Consider the following 19015-nt stretch of genomic DNA (forward strand, 5'->3'; position numbering starts at 1 on the left):
AATGAGTTGCATGGAAACAAGAAAGTTTGTTGACAAGGGCCTGAGAAGACCTTTCTGTGCCGTGGGATGTGGTGCACCCAGTTACCTGGCAAGAGTCCTTCTTTCCATCATGGTAGCCAGCGCAGAGCATCTTGGACGTAACCTGGTAGTGATAGGCTTCATTGCACATGTCCTGCTGCACTAGCGGCACACTCACCCTTTGCAAAATCTTACTGCTGGGACCTGCATGTCGGGTACAAAGGTCAGCAAGATTGACTGAAGGAAAAAGAAATCCTACCTCCTCATGAAATTCTCCACAACACATATTTTATTTCACATTTGCATTTCCTACCCATTCAGTAGGTCTTAGGCAGGAGAAGCAGTGAAAACCTCCCCATATATCCACCTCCCCAAACAAGCTTATTGGCAAACCCGATACTTTGAAATACCATCCATACGCTTGCATGATTTTCTGGAAAGATTCGCTAGGGGGAGCTTGGGAGCATCTTGCTGCAAAGCAGGTTGCAGCGATGACATTCTGCCTTAGCTTGTCATACTACTTTATGATGGTGAGTTGGGTTTTTGACAGGACAGGACACACCTAAGCATTGTACATGCACCATTTCTGCAAAACACAAGAGGTGTTCTCGCAAGGTTGCTGCCAGTTGCATGGCTTCGGTTAGATTCTTATTTTAAAAAGCTGCAGAAAGGGGACTCTTGGAAAGGATGCGATATATATATACTGCGGATTACCTCCTTCCTTAGTTGCACCCCATCCTGTGATCCAGCACAGGAGGCCTGCCTCAAAGAGATGGGAGCTGGCAGGCAGACATATAGGCTGGATGAAGGCTGAATAGATGACTGGGTGGTCGAGCTGCAGCAGCGCCACATCGTAGTCATGGCTGTCCTCTTCGTAGTACGGGTGCTGCAGGATACGAATCACCTTGAAGGAGACCTCGTTTGGGCTGCTGACATTCAGAAGCTGCTTGCCAAGGTAGACTGTCCAGACAGTGGGGGAAGCCTGCCTGGAAAGGAAAAGGGTAGGGAAGGGTTTTGGCAAGATCTTTGCACGCACGCCACTCCTGTTCTCCAGCACCCAAAAGACTGCTCACGGGGACAGGGTCAAGGATCTTGCCTCACACCAGGTCACACTATTATCCACCTAGCTCAGCATTTTTACTGAGAACATAAGATGAGCCTGTTGGATCACACCAATGGCCCATCTAGTCTGGCATCCAGTTCTCACAGTGTGGGCGACCAGTTCTGACTGGCAGCAGTGATTCAAGACCATTCCCCTTACTTGCTACCTGTGCCTTTCACCTGGAGATGCCCTGGATCGAACCTGTGAACTTTGGGTCCCTTTTGGCTGTGGCCTCCTCCCTTTTCCATTAACAGTGTGCCCCCAATCTGCAGAGGTCTGCAATTACAATTCCTTAGCTGGAGAATTCTGTTGCATTCTGAACTGACTGGTTCACCCTGGGGGACGTTGGAGTCAAATAAAGGAGGCCCGGAATAACATAGTAGACGTGGACCCAAACATCATCAGGTAGAGATGGGAGGCTTATCTGAGTGGTGGCTAATGGACTACTTGAATTGTATCATTTCTAGAGATTCCAGCTGTCCTTCCCCATCACCCCAAATCACCTGTCATCCAGGAAGCAGTGAGCGGCGGTGATCACCCAGCGATCTGCAATCAGTGTCCCACCACAAACATGATGACCCCGCACCTGGAGACTAGCTTGCCATGGCCACTCCCCTTCCACAGAATGGGCACCACCCACAATGCGGTTCAGTGCAGGTTGCAATCCACAGTCTGAGGAAAGAGGGAAACAACTTAAAATCAAGTCCTTAAAAAACAAGGACTGAAGCTCTCTGTGTTGAGCCATCCCCATCTTTTTTGGCACCTCCTGTAAATCATCACCTCAGAAGACAGACAAACATGTTTGCCTTGTGCTTATTATAAACAAATACTATTGATTCAGAAAGCCAAGGATGGTTCCTCAGCATAATGTGAACCAAGCATTTTGGATCCTCTCCAAGCTGAGCATTTAACTGCAGTGCATCTGCCGCATCCCTGAAGGCCCACCCTGACAGCGCTATTAGCAAGACATCATTATTACCATCTGAGATGCTAACAGGGATGGGAAAGCTGTGTCCCTCCAGGTGTTGCTGGACTCCAGCTCTCATCAGGCCCAGTCAGCATGGCCACTGGTCAGAGATAGCGAGAGTCCTGGCACATCAACATCTGGAGGGACACAGGCTCGTCATACTTGCTTTAACAGCATAGTCCTAAGCATGTCTATTCAAATGTAAGTCCTGTTACAGGGGTGGGGGAACCTCTAGAGATAATTGGACTACAACTCCTATCAACCCCAGCCACCATGGTCAGTTGTCAGGAATGATGGGAGCTGTAGTCCAACAGTACCTGGAGAACCACAGGTTCCCCATAGGACTTAAGTTCAATAGGACTTATTTGCAGGTTAGTGTGTATGGGCAGAGGCCCCATAGACTCAGCTCATGACAGAATCATCTTCTTTAGAGCCCCTCTGCCAATGCCACTATAAATAGAAGGGTCTCCTCTGATTTGGCTGCCCACACTAAACTAGAGCAGATCTTCCCCTATTAACATCTCACCACAGTGCATCTCATCAGAGCGATCCTTGCAGTCAGGGACTGAGTCACACTGAGGGTTGGGTTTCTTCACGCAGCTCCCATCGGCACACAGGTAAGTGAAAAGTCCACAGGGAACTCCTGGAAGGAGAGATTTGTGGAAGCAGAAAGGAATGGGAAGTGTTATTTCTACTGGGTTGTATTCAACTAAGTTTAAAACAGAGTAGACCCATTAAAATTAATGGATCTAAGTTGTGTATATAAATGCCATGGGTCTACTCTGAGTAGGCCTAGCACTGCTAAAACTACTTTCTCTATGCCCAAAATGCTTGCCTGGTACCAGCAGTGTGCTATACAGACTGTTGTGGTTAGCATGCAGCACCGGTTGCCTGACCTCCCATCACTGCCATCATTAGGAAGGATGAAATGGTGAGGTTATATTGGTGGAGCCTATATGGTGCTCCTGCTGCTCTGCTTACGCCTTGCTGACCTCATGCTACCTTACCCCTCCTCTTCACAACACACCATGGTAACAGCAGTGACATGAGGTCAGATAAACAGCATTGCCCCAGGCCCCTGACTGATGCTGGAAATTACATGGTCAATTGGCCCATAATATTAAATAGTGAAGTAGCCTATATTTTAGGGGGAGGATGGGGTACAGCCCTCCTTGACCTCAGGCACATGCTAACATGCCTGACTTCTCCCCCTCCCCAATTTGCCCAATAAAAAATTCTCTGGCAGAATGGGTAGCTGTAGGGGGGGGGGCAAAATGATGGGTGGTGTAAATACTGGAGTTGATGGGGTTGGACAAGCGATATGATGGAGACACTACAGAGACATTATGGACAATATATGATCAAACTCTATGTTATGTTATAAACTTTTTTTTTTTTTTTAAAAAAGCAAAACACTAAAATGCTTAGAAGTGGCTAAGCAGCTGGGAGGATCCCCCAATCCAGGAGGGAAGGGGTTAACTTGTTATCCTCATGTCATCTTCCCACTGAAACTGCTATTTATCCCAGAAGAAGCTATTTGCTGCAGGAGGATCACTATTGGCAATGCAGTGACATTGACATAACATTCAGAAGGATAAATAAAGTATCCTGTGTTAACCAGAAAGCAGTACACTCTGCCCTGTTGATGCCAAATTTCTGGAATGATATTTTAATGTAGGTGCCTGACTCCATTACCTTCATCGCACTGTTGCTCATCACTCCCATTGATGCAGTCCAGGTGTTTATCACAGACCTTGGAGAACTCGATACACGTGCTGTCTTCCTGACACTGGAATTTTGCAGGGCATACTGGCAAATTTCAAAACACAAGAAGAGAAGAGGGACTGAGATGGGCGTTGGGAGCCTTCAAGCTGAAGAAGGGCAGAGGTGGGGTGGACTATTATTTTATTTTGGGGCCCTCCCATTGTGCTTTTTGTTGTGCGTTCATGATGATTTGTGCTCATGATGGCAGCTATACACGATCCCATTTTGAATACTATTTGTGTCTGCAAAAATTCCAGCTTGGACATACAGCTACATTTACAATCAGTGCATGTCTCATAACTTCCTGCCGAAATTCTGTAACTTTTTTATATCACAAATGTTCTGGTTTATTTTTTGTCCTGCTTTTGTTGGTGAAATAATGCAGTAAGTTTGGGGAAGCCTTGCAGAACAACTAATAAAGCAGAATGATGCATTGGCGGTCCAGTATAAACCCACCACTATGCCACTTTGATTGCATCAATACCACATTGCAGAAACCCCAATCTGGAGGGGCCTTTTATTAGTGTTACAATGGTTACTTGCTGTTTTTAATAATGTTCCTGCTGCTGCTCTCTGCTTCAGCTTGTATATTTTGTGTGTGTGTTTTTTTATTATCAGTTTTTGAAATCACTTTGCACTAGTGCTCATAGCCCCACTGAGAAGCTGAAAGTCAGGGTATCAATACTTTAACAATAAATAAATATTCCCCTCAAACAATAGAATGTTACAGAATGTTACAGAATGAAGATTCAAGGGAATATCTCTAATGCTGATCAAACCTATGGATGAGAACAAATGAGAAACAGAGGCTTTCTGATCAGAGCAGATTAACTCCTTAGAACAAATTCCTTGTGCTGACTGGGGCAGATGGAAGTTTGAGTGCAAAAGAACTGGTGAATACCAGGTTCAGGAAGGCTGCCTTGGAAACTTTCTTCCCTCCTCCAGTGTTCCATCTTGGGTTTAGCTGACCAAGCATGGATTGGAGGGGCATTTGCTAAGGAAGGGCAGTTAACAGTGTGAATGGAGGAGAATGAAAAAAGTAAATAGCCACGCACCACAGTTTCTCTCATCTAATCCATTGGGGCAATCGTTGATCCCGTCACAAGCTGGCACACAAAGCCCATTCACAGAACAAAGGAACTCTCTGGGGCATGCTTTTTAAAACAAAATAAATGAATAAAATAAAATAATGTTAGTTCATTCAGTCTACAATACCCTACACACTTACTGGGGAGTAAGTCAGCCCCACTGAACTTAATGGGACTACCTTCTGAGTAGAGACGCATAGGACTGTGCTGTCCGCATGCTAAGTTAGAGGTCAGTTCAAATATTGCATGCATTATTTTTCTATTTTACTGCTCCTAACTCACCTCAAGTTCCATTTGGAGGCAGGCAGAGTATAGGTTTTCAAAATCAATGTTATAAAGTTCTGGGACATGAGAAGGAAAGGTAGGATTGCAGCCTTTCTGAATTCTATCTGCATTGCATGTTTATAGAAACAGGGTGCTCGCCAAATCCTCAAAGCTGAATTATTTGTGTACCCAGCCTGGTACACAGATTGCAACACTCTTTGAGTGTAAGGCATGCACACCCCTCAAGACAGCAAAGATCCAACGGCAGGGTATGATGGGATTTCTCCCTAATACTTTGATCAGCTGCTAAACTGCGTGTTTTGAACTCACGGTCTGACTGATTGTATAGGCTGTAAGCCGCTTGCACTCCAGGCCCCGTTAGGGAGTTTTGAGAAGTGAAGTTGATGGTGACCCCAGCACTGGACACGACAGGGATCCTTTCAGCATAGGCCTGCAAAGTCCGCAAGCCACACAACCTAGTTAAAATGAAAAGAAGAAGAGCAGGCAGGAGAATATCCTAAAGTCCATGGTGCTGCCTTATGACATTGGCAAAGTGGTCATTCAAGGCTGAATCCATGTTTGAGGCTCCCACCCCAGTTAAGTTTGCTGGTCAGCAGTGGACACTGCAATGGGATGGCAGTGCTCAGCTGCAGTGCTGCTTCTTACCGGGAGGTAGAGGGGAAGGGACAAGGGAGCAGCTAGGTGTCAGGGACTGTGCTGAGGAGGGCTGCACTGAGGAAAAATGGCAGGAGCCACCCCCCCTCATCCTGAATCTTCCCAGGAGCAGGAGGACAATATAGATTTCGATCAGTGGTTTGCAGAGGGGCATAGTTCAGAAGGCAGAAGCTGGGACATACTGGATGGGGAACAGCTAGCAGAAGAAACACTAGAAGAGAGAGTTAACAGATTCAGTCTCTGGGTAGTATCCACCCCCCTTCTCCAAAATCACAGAGAGCTCAGAAAGTGTCAGAACAGAAAGCACAGAGGCTATAAGCTCAGATTACAGGACATAGGAGTGGACGTAGATTAATAGGGACAGAGAGGGGGGTGACACTTAATTGGGAGCACTGCCATTCCTGGAGATGTGTCCTTTGTTCTCTCACTGTGATTATTAAAGATTCTAACTGGTAAGACATTTCTTTCATTTAATCTTCTTATCTAAGGCCACAGGGGAGGAAGCTGATTCCCCAAGCCTGACACTAAGTCAGCATGGTGCAAGCACCAGCAGGAATCCTGGATTGCACTGCATCGACCACATCACTGCTACTGCCTCCCTCTTGTTCTCCCCCCTCTACCTTCCAGTAAGCAGCAATGACATCATTGGCCAGAGGTCAGGTGAGGACCTCTGCCCCTCCATGCCATCTGCTACTGGCTCCAGTAGAACCACCAACCTAGTAGGGCAGGCATAGTTGTAGCCAATGGCAGACACAGTGGGCAGCAGCAGGCGACTGAACTGCTTGCTGTTTTGATTCCCTATGAAGAATTCTTCTAGGGTGGCAGCTCAGCAGGAGAGCATCTGCTTTGCATGCAGAAGGTCACCGGTTCAATCTCCAGGTCGGGCTGGGGAAAACTCCCTGTGTGAAACTTTGGGGAGCCACTGCCGGGCAATGCAACACTGAACTAGATAGACCAATGGTCTGATTCAGTATAAGGTAGATCCTTAGGTTCCAGGGCATTGTGGGAAATAAAATAGTGTGTATCTTTAAGACCCAGCCACCCAGCAGGAGGGCAGGATGAGGTAAGGCATTAGCAGTATTCTCTGCCAGGGCACTTGAACCCTGAGTACTAGCCAAGGATGCCAGATACTGGTTGTGGCCAGTTTAACAAAAACAGGAGGTGGGTTTGAAACAAGCCCTGAAAAAAGGAGTGCCCTATGGATATTCACTGTGATGATACCTCTGAAAATATAGAAGGAAGGAATTATAAGCTGGGGAGTCTAAACTCAAGTTTGGATAAAATCTCAAGTCTGGATAACTTTTAGGACTGATCCACATGGAAGGAGTCCTCAAGTTACTTTATGCGCCTACCAAAGCAAGGGAACCAGAAATGCTTGGGGTCAGTGCATCTCCTTTTTCTAGCTATGATTGCAAGTAAATTAGGAATGCCACCTTTTCTTCTGACACTTCCAGGCTCTCACACTTTTGCACAGACTAGTTGCTAGTATGTGCTCTTTGCACAATAAGAGTGTGCCTTTATAACCCACCACAAAGAAAGCAAATACACTGCAATAGATAGGAACTGCTAAACAACGTTCTCTTGCACAACAAATCCTCTCCCACCCACTCCTTAAAAATAACTTTTTACTGTAAGAAAAGTGACCGGAAACTACAGTGGAAAATTCAAGATAACAACCCCTTGATGGTGATTGCGTATGACCGCCATGCAAACTTTGTGAAAACAAATCAGGACGGTTGTTCCATATGCACTTCATATAGAAGTAACCAGAGGACCAGGGCTCTTAAAAGCCACACTATGGCAGAAATGCAACAAGTGATATGGAGATATAGTGGGGGAAACGGGGGGGGGGGGGGAGCTGCACCTCTTGAATTTCTGCCTGTCAGGTGGGTGTTCAAAGTGCAGAGCTAGAAGAAGTGAAAGCACAGAGGATATGATGTCGCAGGAGCAGGTGGAGAGAACCTTTCCCAGCAGATTCCTCTTTGAATGATGGGCAGCAGGAAGAACAAAAGCAGAAGTCGGGGAGATAATGCCAACCCAATAAAAAGTGAGCTGGAGCGTCCATGAAGAAAGGGACATAAACAGCCATACCAAAGTGTCATGATCTCCTTACTTTCTGTTCTGGATGGTCCATTGCCCTTGGGTACATGGGAGGTCATGCTTCTGTCTCCTCAGAGTGTAAGCATCAAACCAAAGGACGACTCCATATTCCAGAGATGGGACCTGCAAAGATGGAGATGTTGTCCATGTTAACCAGGGATGGGGAACTTGTTGGACTACAACTCCCATCATCCCCCACCATTTGCCATGCTGGGAGTTTGAGTCCAGCAGCATCTGTAGGGCCACAGCTTCCCCGTCTCTGATGTTAACTATCGTATTTGCATAATGATATGTAAAGGGGCTTTGAATACAGAAACGAGAGCAGCAAAGCATGAGGGAAAGAAGGGGAAAGAGATGAGCACATGCAGACATAGTATCCTCAACAAGAGGCTCAGTAATGGGGTTTTTTAACAAAGTGTGCAAAATAAGAGAACACATTAGGGCTGCAACCAGGGAGATCTGGGTTCAGATCTACATTTACCTGGTGACCTTTGGCCAGCCACACTAGTTCTCAGCCTAAACAACCTCACAGGGTTGCTGTGAGAATTAAATCTGAGGCTGCAGGAAGAGAGCTATGCACACTCCACTGAGTGCGATCCTTCAAGATAGGGACCCGGGTGTAAATGTAACAACAATAACAATAATAAGTGCATAATGCAATTCTTTTGGTACAGAATTTAATTGATTGCTTTGTTGCAGAAGGACACACACAGCCCATCTTCATCTAGCAAAGGACAAGGAGACCTCACCATCATGTGCCAAGTGCACTGCGTATTGGGCGCATAGTAACTAGGGTAATACGGAGTCCTGATGTTCCCTTGTATCTCCTGGCTTCCCCGTAGCGTTAGATTCATCTGGCAGGCTGAAAAGACAGAAATATTCTGAACACCAGCTGAACCACTCAAAAAAATGTTGTTTGTGTTTATACTTCTGACTCAGAGGAAGGGGCTGCTCACAGAAACACTGTAAAACTAGACAGTCCTTTGTCTCAGGGAGAAATGAGTTATAGTTCTTCTGTTGATGCAATGATTTAACCGTTGCTAGCAAATCTGCAGTTGTGCATGGCAGACTGATAACAGATCTCGGAGATGTAAAGGAGCTTTCTCATGTTTACACTGAATATATACCAAGGAAATATATGCTTGATTGTGTTTTTGGACTGCCAAAAGGCACCTTGTCAATTTCCAGACCCTGATGTCCAATCCAATGAACAAGAGGAAGTGGTGAAGATTCAGACCCTGGCATCTCCTGGTAGCCCTGGGGGAAGACTCTTGTCTGATACTCTTGAGAGCCACTGCCAGTTAGTGAAGACAATATTGAGGTACTTGGATCAATGGTTTGGACGTGGTATAAGGGAATTCTTTGGCTAACACAGTCCTTTCTGTATAGCCAGTGTGTGCGCACATGTGTGTGTGTGGGGGGGGAGCATGCCTGTGCATTTGACTGAGGCATTTTCACTTCCTTGCAAATCAGAAGCTATGGACCTTCAAGTCCATTTACTTTCTTTTTAGCTAATAGAGAACCACTCAGAGCAGTTTTACTTAGAACAGCAATGGACAACACCTGGCCCTCATGCTGGTTGGGGCTGGTGGGAATTGGAGTCCAACAACATCTGGAGAGCCACAAGTTCCCCGCTCCATAATTTAAGAGGTTGCTGTTTGGATATCCTAATGCTAACTTTGATAGAGAATCCCTGTGGTGATGGCGTAAACACCCAAAGCTGCCTTATATAGAGTCAGATCACTGGGTCATGTAGCCTTGTATTGTCTATGATGACTGGCTCCTCACGCAGAGACCTTCCCCAGCCCTAAAGTGAAATCACTTTAACTGGAAATGCCAGGAGATGAACCTGGAATATTTTTGCATGCGAAGGAGATATGCTTTTCTGTGGCTCATCTGTGTTAGAACTATGTAGATGTGGTGCTAAGTATTAAGCTTTCTCCTGTCCAGAGGCCAGCATGGATAATTACTGCACAATCTTCTGTCCCAGATTCTGGCTTTAGTATAAGGTGGAAATTTGTCTTACATCTTCTTATATAAAGGTTGCTCTTATCTTAGTGTCTTGGGCCAAATTATTGTGCAAAGCTTCCATTCCATAATAGATAGCAATTACTCTACAGCTCAGATACGGTGTTGGCTGCTGAAATTGTAATAAATATCTATATCTATGATGAGTGATGTTTGGCAAAGGAAGTGAAGGGTTTGCATCTTCTTTCTCTCTCTCCAGACCTCTCGGGATCCTTGCTCACCTTCAAAGGGCACAGCCTGTGCAGAGAGTATGAAAGGATCGTAGTAGCTGTACATCCCCTTCTTCCACACCACAGACATAACGGGGCCTGAAGACAGGACCTCCACCACAGGCTCCTGGCGGCTGCAGCCGTACAGCCTGGAGCAGAGGGTGAAAACAGAGGAGATGAGTGTATTGACAAGGTGGGAAAGTGCAGAGAGAAAACAAAGGGACTTCGAAGGGGGGAGATGAGGACTCATCTACATTTCCACTTGTGCTGTGGCTAGAAAGCACAGGTCTGAGCAGTTTCTCCCTTGCCTAGCTCCTTTCCAAGGGAAAACCCACTCTGGGGAAAACCCGAATTGCCATTTGCTCTGATTGAGCACTAAAGAGCAGATTTCTGTGGGGGAAAGCAGTGGTACATGAGGAAGTATGGATAAGCCCTTAATCACCGAGACAGCTAGAAATGTTCTTTAAACATGCCTGTGTATTTTTGTTTCTTTAAAGTGGGTTTTGTATTCACAGAATCATAGAGATTGAAGGGACCCAAGGGGCATCTAGTCCAACCCCCTGCAATGCAGGACTCTCAGCTAAAGCATCCATGACAGATGGCCATCCAACTTCTGCTTAAAAACCTCCAGGGAAGGAGAGTCCACCACCTCTTGCGGAAGTCTGTTTCACTGCTGAACAGCTCTTGCTGTCAGAAAGTTTTCTCGAATGTTTTCCAAATGTTCTGGTCAGATTACCCTAGTGCTAATGTGGAAACCTGGCCATGACCCTTGGCTTACTGTTATGTCTAATGCAGAAATTGTGATTCCTTTTGCTCCAAACAAGCCATTGTTTTGGGCTTCCCAGCTGTGGCATGTTTCAGTGAAACGAACCACCATTTCCGACTCATTACACAAGCCAAGGGCTCATGCACACTTCTGCTTGTCCCACTCTCAGTTCACTGCTGAATTGGAATGCATTCCAATCAGTTTCTCTGCAGATTGGTGATTGTTCCGATTCAGCAGTAAATAGTGAGTTTTCCTGAGGAAAGCAGTGGGACAAAAAACAAAACAAAACCCCGCTTGGACCCATGGCTAGAAAGCATGGGGCAACTGGAAAATCTCTTGGACCCATGTTTTGCAGAAGTGTGGACGAGCCCCAAGCCGAGAGGGTTGTGCCACATTGCTATGTGCTCATTCACTATAAGCCATTAAACACGGCTTTACTGTGATGCGCAAAGCAGCCCTGTGGCTCCATCTTTTGCCATTCACGCTTCTATGACATCAAAGCTACCTACGAAGTGATGAGCCGCTTTTCCAGAGGTCCTGAGGCGTCATACATGGCCAATCGGTCTCTGCATTCGGAGAGGGTCCATTCCAGGCGCAGCTTGATCATGTGGCCTTTGGGGCCATGGAGATGCCAGAGGCAGCTAGAGGCAAGGTAGTCTGGGCCCCTCAGCTTGAGCACAGCATCTTCCCTGATGTAGCTGTACCTGTAGCAACCTACAAAGAGAAGCAAAATTGCAGAGCGTCCCACTAGATTGGGGCGGGGGGGGGGAGTTGTCTTGCAGAAAAGGGGTCTTACAGCACCACCATCGACATGCCTCCTCAGAATTAAACCCCATTGAGTTCAATGGTGCTCACTCTGAGGAAAGTGAGTGTTCTGTAGGATTGCAGCCTGTGAAGTAACATAGGAGGGGTTTGCATTCTGCATTCCTCCAGGTTCTTTTGATACGATCAAAATTTAGTAACCCGTCTGATTCTTCAGTGGCACTACTCTCTCTCCTTAAAGCGTTGCTAGCCATCTCAGTCCTTGTCACCCCAAAAACTGTGCTCAAGTCCTTTTGTCCCAATGGAAAAAGGTGAAAGATGGACTTAAATCTCTGATTGAAATCAATAGAATTGTTATTAAAAAAATGCTTTGCTTTGACCCTATGGTGCTCTTCATTTCTGCTCATTTCCGAAATGTTTCATTACAAAATGACATTTTAAAAGTGCACTGTGAAAAGTCTTTTTTAAACATCTTTTACATTTTACATTTTTTAAGTTTAAAGCACTAATAAAACAGTCATAGGAACAGGGACAATAAAACTACAAGATAGTAAAAGTAATAAGTAGCTGTTTCAAAGCATATGTATTATACTTTATGTCATTATGATCAGGTGAGTGACAGGTGGATGCTCCCACCCACCAGGCTGGGGGATTTAGGAATCTTGCCCGGCAGCTAGATCCAGTTCCCCACACTGGAATATAAGCACAAATGTTAAAAACCCCCAAAGACATATACATATACATGGGCAAAGACAGCATGTGGATGTCAGCTAAACCATGGTTTAGCATGATGTTAACAAGCCTAGCCTCCTCCCAGGTTTGCATGCTCCCTCCTCCTTTGGGGAGATTTTCCTTTTAATTAACCATGGTTCTGTTGTGTTATCTGGAGTGAAACTGTGGTTAGCATTAACAATTGTTAGTTTAAAACAAGACCACTTTGAAGAGCATTTTCTGAAGCAGGCTTGATTAAACTAGCTATATTTATTATTAACCATGGTTCCCAGCTTGGACAACATGGTAAGTTGTGGTTCAGCAAAAGTGGAAATGAAAGTTTCTGAGCACCTTCTCTCAGTCCTGCAAGAGATGGGAAGGGGAGTGAGGAGCTCACAAGCCTGGAAGAAGGCTATATCAATTTACACTACGCTAAACCATGGTTTAGTGTGACATCCAACATCCACATGCTTACACACAAATGGCAAGTGCTCATAAAAATATTCTTTAAGACAATTAGACATTCCTCATTTGCTTTTAAAAAAGGCATGTGTATTTCACACATTGCATACCCACAGCAAACTCCAAGTCTATGCTGATGTTAGAGGTATTAAAAACAGAATCAATGCATGAGGACAAGGACCAACCACAATGATACCTTTCCCTACTGAAGGTAAACCCAAAGATGCTCAGAAGAATCGGATTAAACATCCACCCACAAAACAAAGGACAATAACAATATATAAGAATGCAACCTATGAAAATGAGGCCGAGTGCTATTAGTTCCTGCTGTTTTCAAAATATTTTTATTGTTTCATCACTTGTTTGCTACCCTGAGCTCCTTTGAGAAGAAGGGCGGGATATAAATTCAAGAGATAAAATGTCACATTGGTTTATGGATTTTTAAAAATAAACTCCTCTCACACACTTCAATGCAAGAAACATAAAATAAGGGAGAAATAAACAGCCTACCCAATGTGGATTTCAGGACTTTTATGTCTTTCACACTGGATTCTGTTAGAAAAAACACACACAAAGAAAAAAACAAAACCACATGAGATCCTGCAAGACCAAAAACTAAAAACTTAAAAAGGCTAGAAAGATCCACTCCATTCATGCCCAGCTTCCTTTTTCATGTTGCTTGCACCATACATACCATGAATCGTTCCCCCCTTCCCATTATCAATAAATGGTTGGATAGAATGCCAAACCATAGTTCAGCACAGGGATCGATTTAGGTTTGATGAGGCCCTAAGCTACTGAAGGTCATGGGGCCCTTTATATGTCCAGCTGTCCCTTGTCAACAACAAACTATTGCTTTTTTTGTGTTGAATATATGCTATATGGTAATTTATGGACCTTATAGGTATCTAAAGCCATTTGCACATAAAAAAATATGTATTTTATCAAAGTAATTGTTGAACTGAAATACAATTAAGAAGTATATTTTTGGTCATGAGTCTGACCAAACTGCGGGAGGCAGTGGAAGACAGGAGTGCCTGGCGTGCTCTGGTCCATGGGGTCACGAAGAGTCGGACATGACTAAACGACTAAACAACAAATATTTTTGGAGGACCCCCAAGGGAGTGGGGCCCTAAGCTATAGCTTGTTTAGCTTATACGTAAATCTGGCACTGGTTCAGCACTATATGTATGAGCCTGCCTGCTCAAGCACCCCCTTTCTCTCTCCTCCTGCATGCAGCAGAAAAGGAGATTTAAGGCTTCTGGTTCCAACCCAATGGCATGGGACAGGCAGGGAGGCAAGGAGCAAAATGTCCTCCCTCCCCCCAAATGCGCCCGGGGCCACTGTCCCCCCTGGCAACACTACTGATTGTTTATACTGACTAGCATCAGCTTTCCCCGGCTTCAGGCAAAGGTCTATCCCAGTCCTACATGGAGACACCAGGGATTGAACCTGGGACCTTGTGCATGCAAAGCTCTGCCACTGAGCTATAGACATTTCCTGAATCAGGGCTAAATGGTATCAAAATTAGGGTGGGGATGCTGTCATTCAAAGGGATCGGTCATCAAGAGGACGCTTTAAGCTATCAAATGCCTTTTTCAGAAATCTCTACTACAAGTATTCCCACTGAACTGAATAAGCATAAGGTATTGAAACAAGAGGCGGGGAGGATGTGGGAAGAAAAACAAGCTGGGGTGAGTGATGTACAATGGAAGAGACACTGAGCTGTTCTTTAATGTCAGATGGCTTTGACAAGGGAAAGCAAAGCAAAAGACAATTAAGTTGTTGGGTTTTGTTTTTCCCCCTTGCAGCTTTGTAAGAATAGAGATGAGTCAAAAGAAGTGGAATGGTGGGTGGGAATACACCCAGATACTAGTCTTTAGAGGGGAGGAAATGGAGAGGAAATATTCTTGCACTTTGTAGGTGCTTCCAGACTAGAACACTTTAGCAATGCTGAATTATTCCACTTGTGCAAAGAAGTGGTAGTGGAACAGCCATTGTGATCCCGCATTGCACCCAACACAGTGCTTTATCCTAACTGCAGTCTCACAACGCTCCATTTCTATATGAAAGGCAAAGGGATTACAGAGCTGGGATTGGCAGTCCTAAATATATTAGTTATTCTATTCAATCAAACCTACACCCACAAAAGTGTACTTTAAACTGGTAGCCTTCAATTTAGGGCTAGATGGAGCCAACTAATCTTAGTCCAAGTCACTTTCACATGTGTTCCATCCCATTTGCACATTAAACTGATTAATTTTTTTATATTTTTTTTAAAAAACTGGGATAAATCAGATTCATGTAACCAACATGCTTAACTCTAATAAACACACTGAGGGCTTAAGAACATAGAGTAAGCTGTCTGCCAGGCTTAGCTAGGTCACAACCCCTCACCTGAGGAGCTAGGTTTGCCAAACACTTTGTTCTTTTTTCTTCCACCATGATGCGAACCCTGCCAGTAAAGGAGTTCTAAGCTGGATGCTCCAGCCATCTTTGTGTTTTTATACAAATAATTTACTATTTTGAAACTAAGTTAAACTGTCTGTCTTTTCTTGCTGCTGTATGGGAAAGCACATGAATCTGACCTTTGAAGAATTTGTAAGTAAACCATTTTTAACTTATCAAGCGTGAGGTCTCTTTCTATGATAAGGGAAGTGGGGAACTTGGGAAGCAACTTAAAAGGGGATATTTTAAAAGTCTAAGCCTACATTTCCACTTTTGCTGCATGTTTCATGATTTTAAATCTCTGCTGGGGCTCTCTCAGCAAAGAGTACTTGCCTCAAACATGGATATGGGCATCCAGAGAATTCATTTATCTTATCTAAAGTAATTCTCTCCTTAAACCAAACACAAAATAAATAGCAACAAAAGGTCTACAAAACTTTGCACTTAAATATATATTTCTGAATCTATTTCCTTTTAATAGGTGCATTCCTAAACCTATTTTGTCTCAAAGAATTTTTTTTGAACCAACATTTATATGGTTAGAATTTATTTCAGAACCTAGTTAGTATTTTTTTAAAAAGATAATCTGTTCTTGATTTTTAACAACTCAAACAAAATAAGGAGAGTTAATGCAGGACAAATCCCTCCAGTTAAGAAGCTCTTAAAGCTTTAAAAGAATTTGTCACCATACCATGTAATACGACAATTATCATAGCGAGGCTTCCTTCTGAGGTACAAAAGTCTTTACAGTTACCCATTAAATAATGAATCACGCCTCTCTGCATTTAGCATGGAAGGAAAGCAATGATTATCTCCAATTAGAGGGAAGTATTATTGTTGTTATTTATACAGTACCCCCAGTGTGCACGGCACCAAGCAAACTGATGACCTTAATACAGGTAGCAAAGCAGAAAAAGACTGTGTATACACCATGTATTTAAAGTACACACCCCAAGAATCCTGGAAATTGTAGTTTATTAAGGGTTATGGGAATCACAGCTCTGTGAGGGATAAACCACAGCTCCCATGATTCTTTAGGGGTGGGGAATGTGCTTTATAAGTACATATTGGTCTGAATATAAGCCACGTTTTTTTTCTTCTTCTTTAACTTCCGACTGTGAAAAGTTAAAGCACGGCTTAAATTCGTGACCTTACCAAAATTGGCTTGTATGATATTGCTGCTGAAACAGACATGGTAAAATGAAACGGGTGTGAGTGCCTGCAGAATTTTAAGGGAGCGGCTTATATTCGGGTATCGTCTCCCCCCCCCCCCGAATTTTAAAGGTGCAGCTTATATTCAGGTGCGACTTATATTCGGACCAATACGGTAAGTTGTATACTCTGAAAGTGTGGGTTGCCAGCACCCAGGGCAGGGCAAGTATTAACCCCCCCCCCTGGTGGACTGGGAAGCTGAGGTGGAGGCATGGCAGTGGAGGAGCCTGTGTGGAGGGAAGGGCTAGCTGGTCTAACCTCATTGGCCAGCCCAGGAGGAGGGCGCACGTGAGTCCCTTGACTGGCCATGTGGAGAAGGAGGCACCGCCCCAGTCCCGAAGGCCCAGGCCAGGTGTGGCTTGCCTTCCCATGGCTCTGGAAGGTGGTAGGAGCTCAGCCACATTGAGGGAGCCTGGTTGTATGCCTCTCAGAATTTTGTACCCAGGGCCACTGCCCCTCTGCCCCCTCCCCACGCTACACCGATGTGAGTATCAGTTGCTGGAAACCCACTGGAAGGGAGAGCATGCTTGGACCCTGCTTGTGGACTTCCCATAGGGATCCAGTTTGCCACTGTGAGAACAGGAAACTTGACTAGATGGGCGACTGGCCTGCAACGGCAGGCGTCTTCATGTGTTCTTACAATATAAAGAACAGAGGGAAGCATCTTAGGTGGAAGGCTGAGATGTTCAGCCTTGAACATATCAAATTCTCAGCAGCACTGAAACATCCAAGTGGATTGCATGGGATTCTTATGTAAAAGCCACAGACCTACAGAACAAAGGAAAAGACATCATTTCTTACTCACTTAGACATCTGCTTTTATAACAAGCTGGATTGAAGCACTTGAACAGACAGGTATAAACAACGAGTATAACGAATGCAGAAACATACTGTCAGGCTAAAGATGCAGGGTAATTTGGCTTTAAAGGCTTTATTTACAAGGTTCATCCTAAGAGTGTTGGGGGGGGCAGGGTGGCGGCATTACAGCCTTATGCATTTTCTGTTGCCCATGCATAATTATTTTGCCTCACTTTTTAATATAAAACATTTTGCGTTCAGTGTATTGTGCAAAATGGATGCACCAGTAAGTCTGAGCCCAATATGGCTACCTATGTGATGGAAACTGAAGACTATTCAGAAGATCCAGATAACATAATCTATTGTAATCCCACTGAGATTTGACAGTGGGTTTGAGACTTTGTCACTTAGATAGGTTGTCACTTAGATAGGTTGAAATGTGTCCTTCCGCTCTTTGCTAAGTGTGATTTGCAAAATTATAATACACAAATTACTTAGAGCTGAGCAGCGGCACGCAGAATGCCTCAGGAATGGAAAAAACTGTAAATAAAAGGTAATGATGAATGATGGCAATTTCTTAGCAGGGAGATTTTCGGAGGCATATAGAGTTGGTCTCATTTAACATTTTTGCCAGCGGTGAGGTAGAGAAATTAGAAACCAAAATCCATTCATTGACATGTTCGATGGCAAAAGGGGCAAGCATCTAATATACAAAGAGCTAATAATAAGGCCAGTTTTATGGGCAGGCACAATGCACTGAAATAGGAATGATTGTAAAAACAGGCAAATATTAGAGTTGTAGTGCAAATGCACCAGCTTTATTTCATTTAACTGTTTGTCATGGGGTTTTGTTTTGTTTTTGCAAACAAACCAGGTTTTAATTCAAGATGATTCCGAGAATATTTTGTTCAAATCCCAACTCTTCCCACCGCTAGCTACTAAAACTCCCTGAAATTTTCTGCATTCTCTGAAAAGAGGGAATGAGTGTAGTGTAAGAGTGAAGGAACACACATTGGCAAAACACAGCCAACTTTTCCACACGGGAACATCGCAAGGTACCGTATACTGTAACAAGAGGAAGGCAAAACTGTTGAAAGAGACTTTGAGATGTAAGTTTGCTGTCAGGTGCAATGCAATGCAATGCAAAGGGGGGGGGGGAAGGTTTATGGGGATGTTTAAAGACTATCTGCCAGCAAGTGTGATTCAGTCTTGGGAACAGGTTTCCATTGTGGGTGGTACTTGTTCTTTTTAATGGCTACATCTAGCAAGCTGATCTGCACCCGCCATTATCCATGATAGATTAGGTCCTGTGCATATCCTCTAAATAACACAACTTGTGGCTTTCCAGATGTTGTTGAGCTACAGCTCCCACCATCCCGGTGGACTGTCCCTGTTGCCTGGGACTGATGGGATTTGGAACCTGACTGCATCTGGAGGGCTATAGGTTTCCTACCCACGCCTCTAAAAGATGGCTGATCAGATGTGACAGCCAGTTGATCACTGAAAAGACAATGCTGACCATCTGTTTGGAGGGTGAGTGAGCATGTTAAGATTTTCACATGCAAAGATCTGGGAATGGTTATACTATCTCCAGCAAAGAGGGGATACTTCTGCTGGATAAGGTATGAAATATATAGTATA

The 19015-nt window shown here is 44.4% G+C and overlaps 1 protein-coding gene across 1 annotated transcript in view; it reads right to left on the bottom strand.

Annotated features, from left to right (window-relative positions):
- The window catches only part of TMPRSS6 (transmembrane serine protease 6), a 29333-nt gene that overhangs the window by 1192 nt on the left and 9126 nt on the right, over nt 1–19015 (bottom strand). Inside the window, exons 6-17 of the mRNA XM_080971694.1 lie at nt 13427–13468; nt 11491–11695; nt 10228–10364; nt 8728–8840; nt 7992–8101; nt 5534–5679; nt 4907–5005; nt 3783–3896; nt 2614–2730; nt 1624–1792; nt 733–1004; nt 86–222 (exon numbers count right to left, since the gene is read on the bottom strand). Coding sequence (XP_080827820.1) covers nt 86–222; nt 733–1004; nt 1624–1792; nt 2614–2730; nt 3783–3896; nt 4907–5005; nt 5534–5679; nt 7992–8101; nt 8728–8840; nt 10228–10364; nt 11491–11695; nt 13427–13468 — 1661 coding nt within the window. The remainder of the gene's footprint in view (nt 1–85; nt 223–732; nt 1005–1623; nt 1793–2613; nt 2731–3782; nt 3897–4906; nt 5006–5533; nt 5680–7991; nt 8102–8727; nt 8841–10227; nt 10365–11490; nt 11696–13426; nt 13469–19015) is intronic.

Source organism: Podarcis pityusensis (assembly GCF_964106645.2).
Source record: "Podarcis pityusensis genome assembly, chromosome: 10".
NCBI classification, from domain to species: Eukaryota; Metazoa; Chordata; class Lepidosauria; order Squamata; family Lacertidae; genus Podarcis; species Podarcis pityusensis.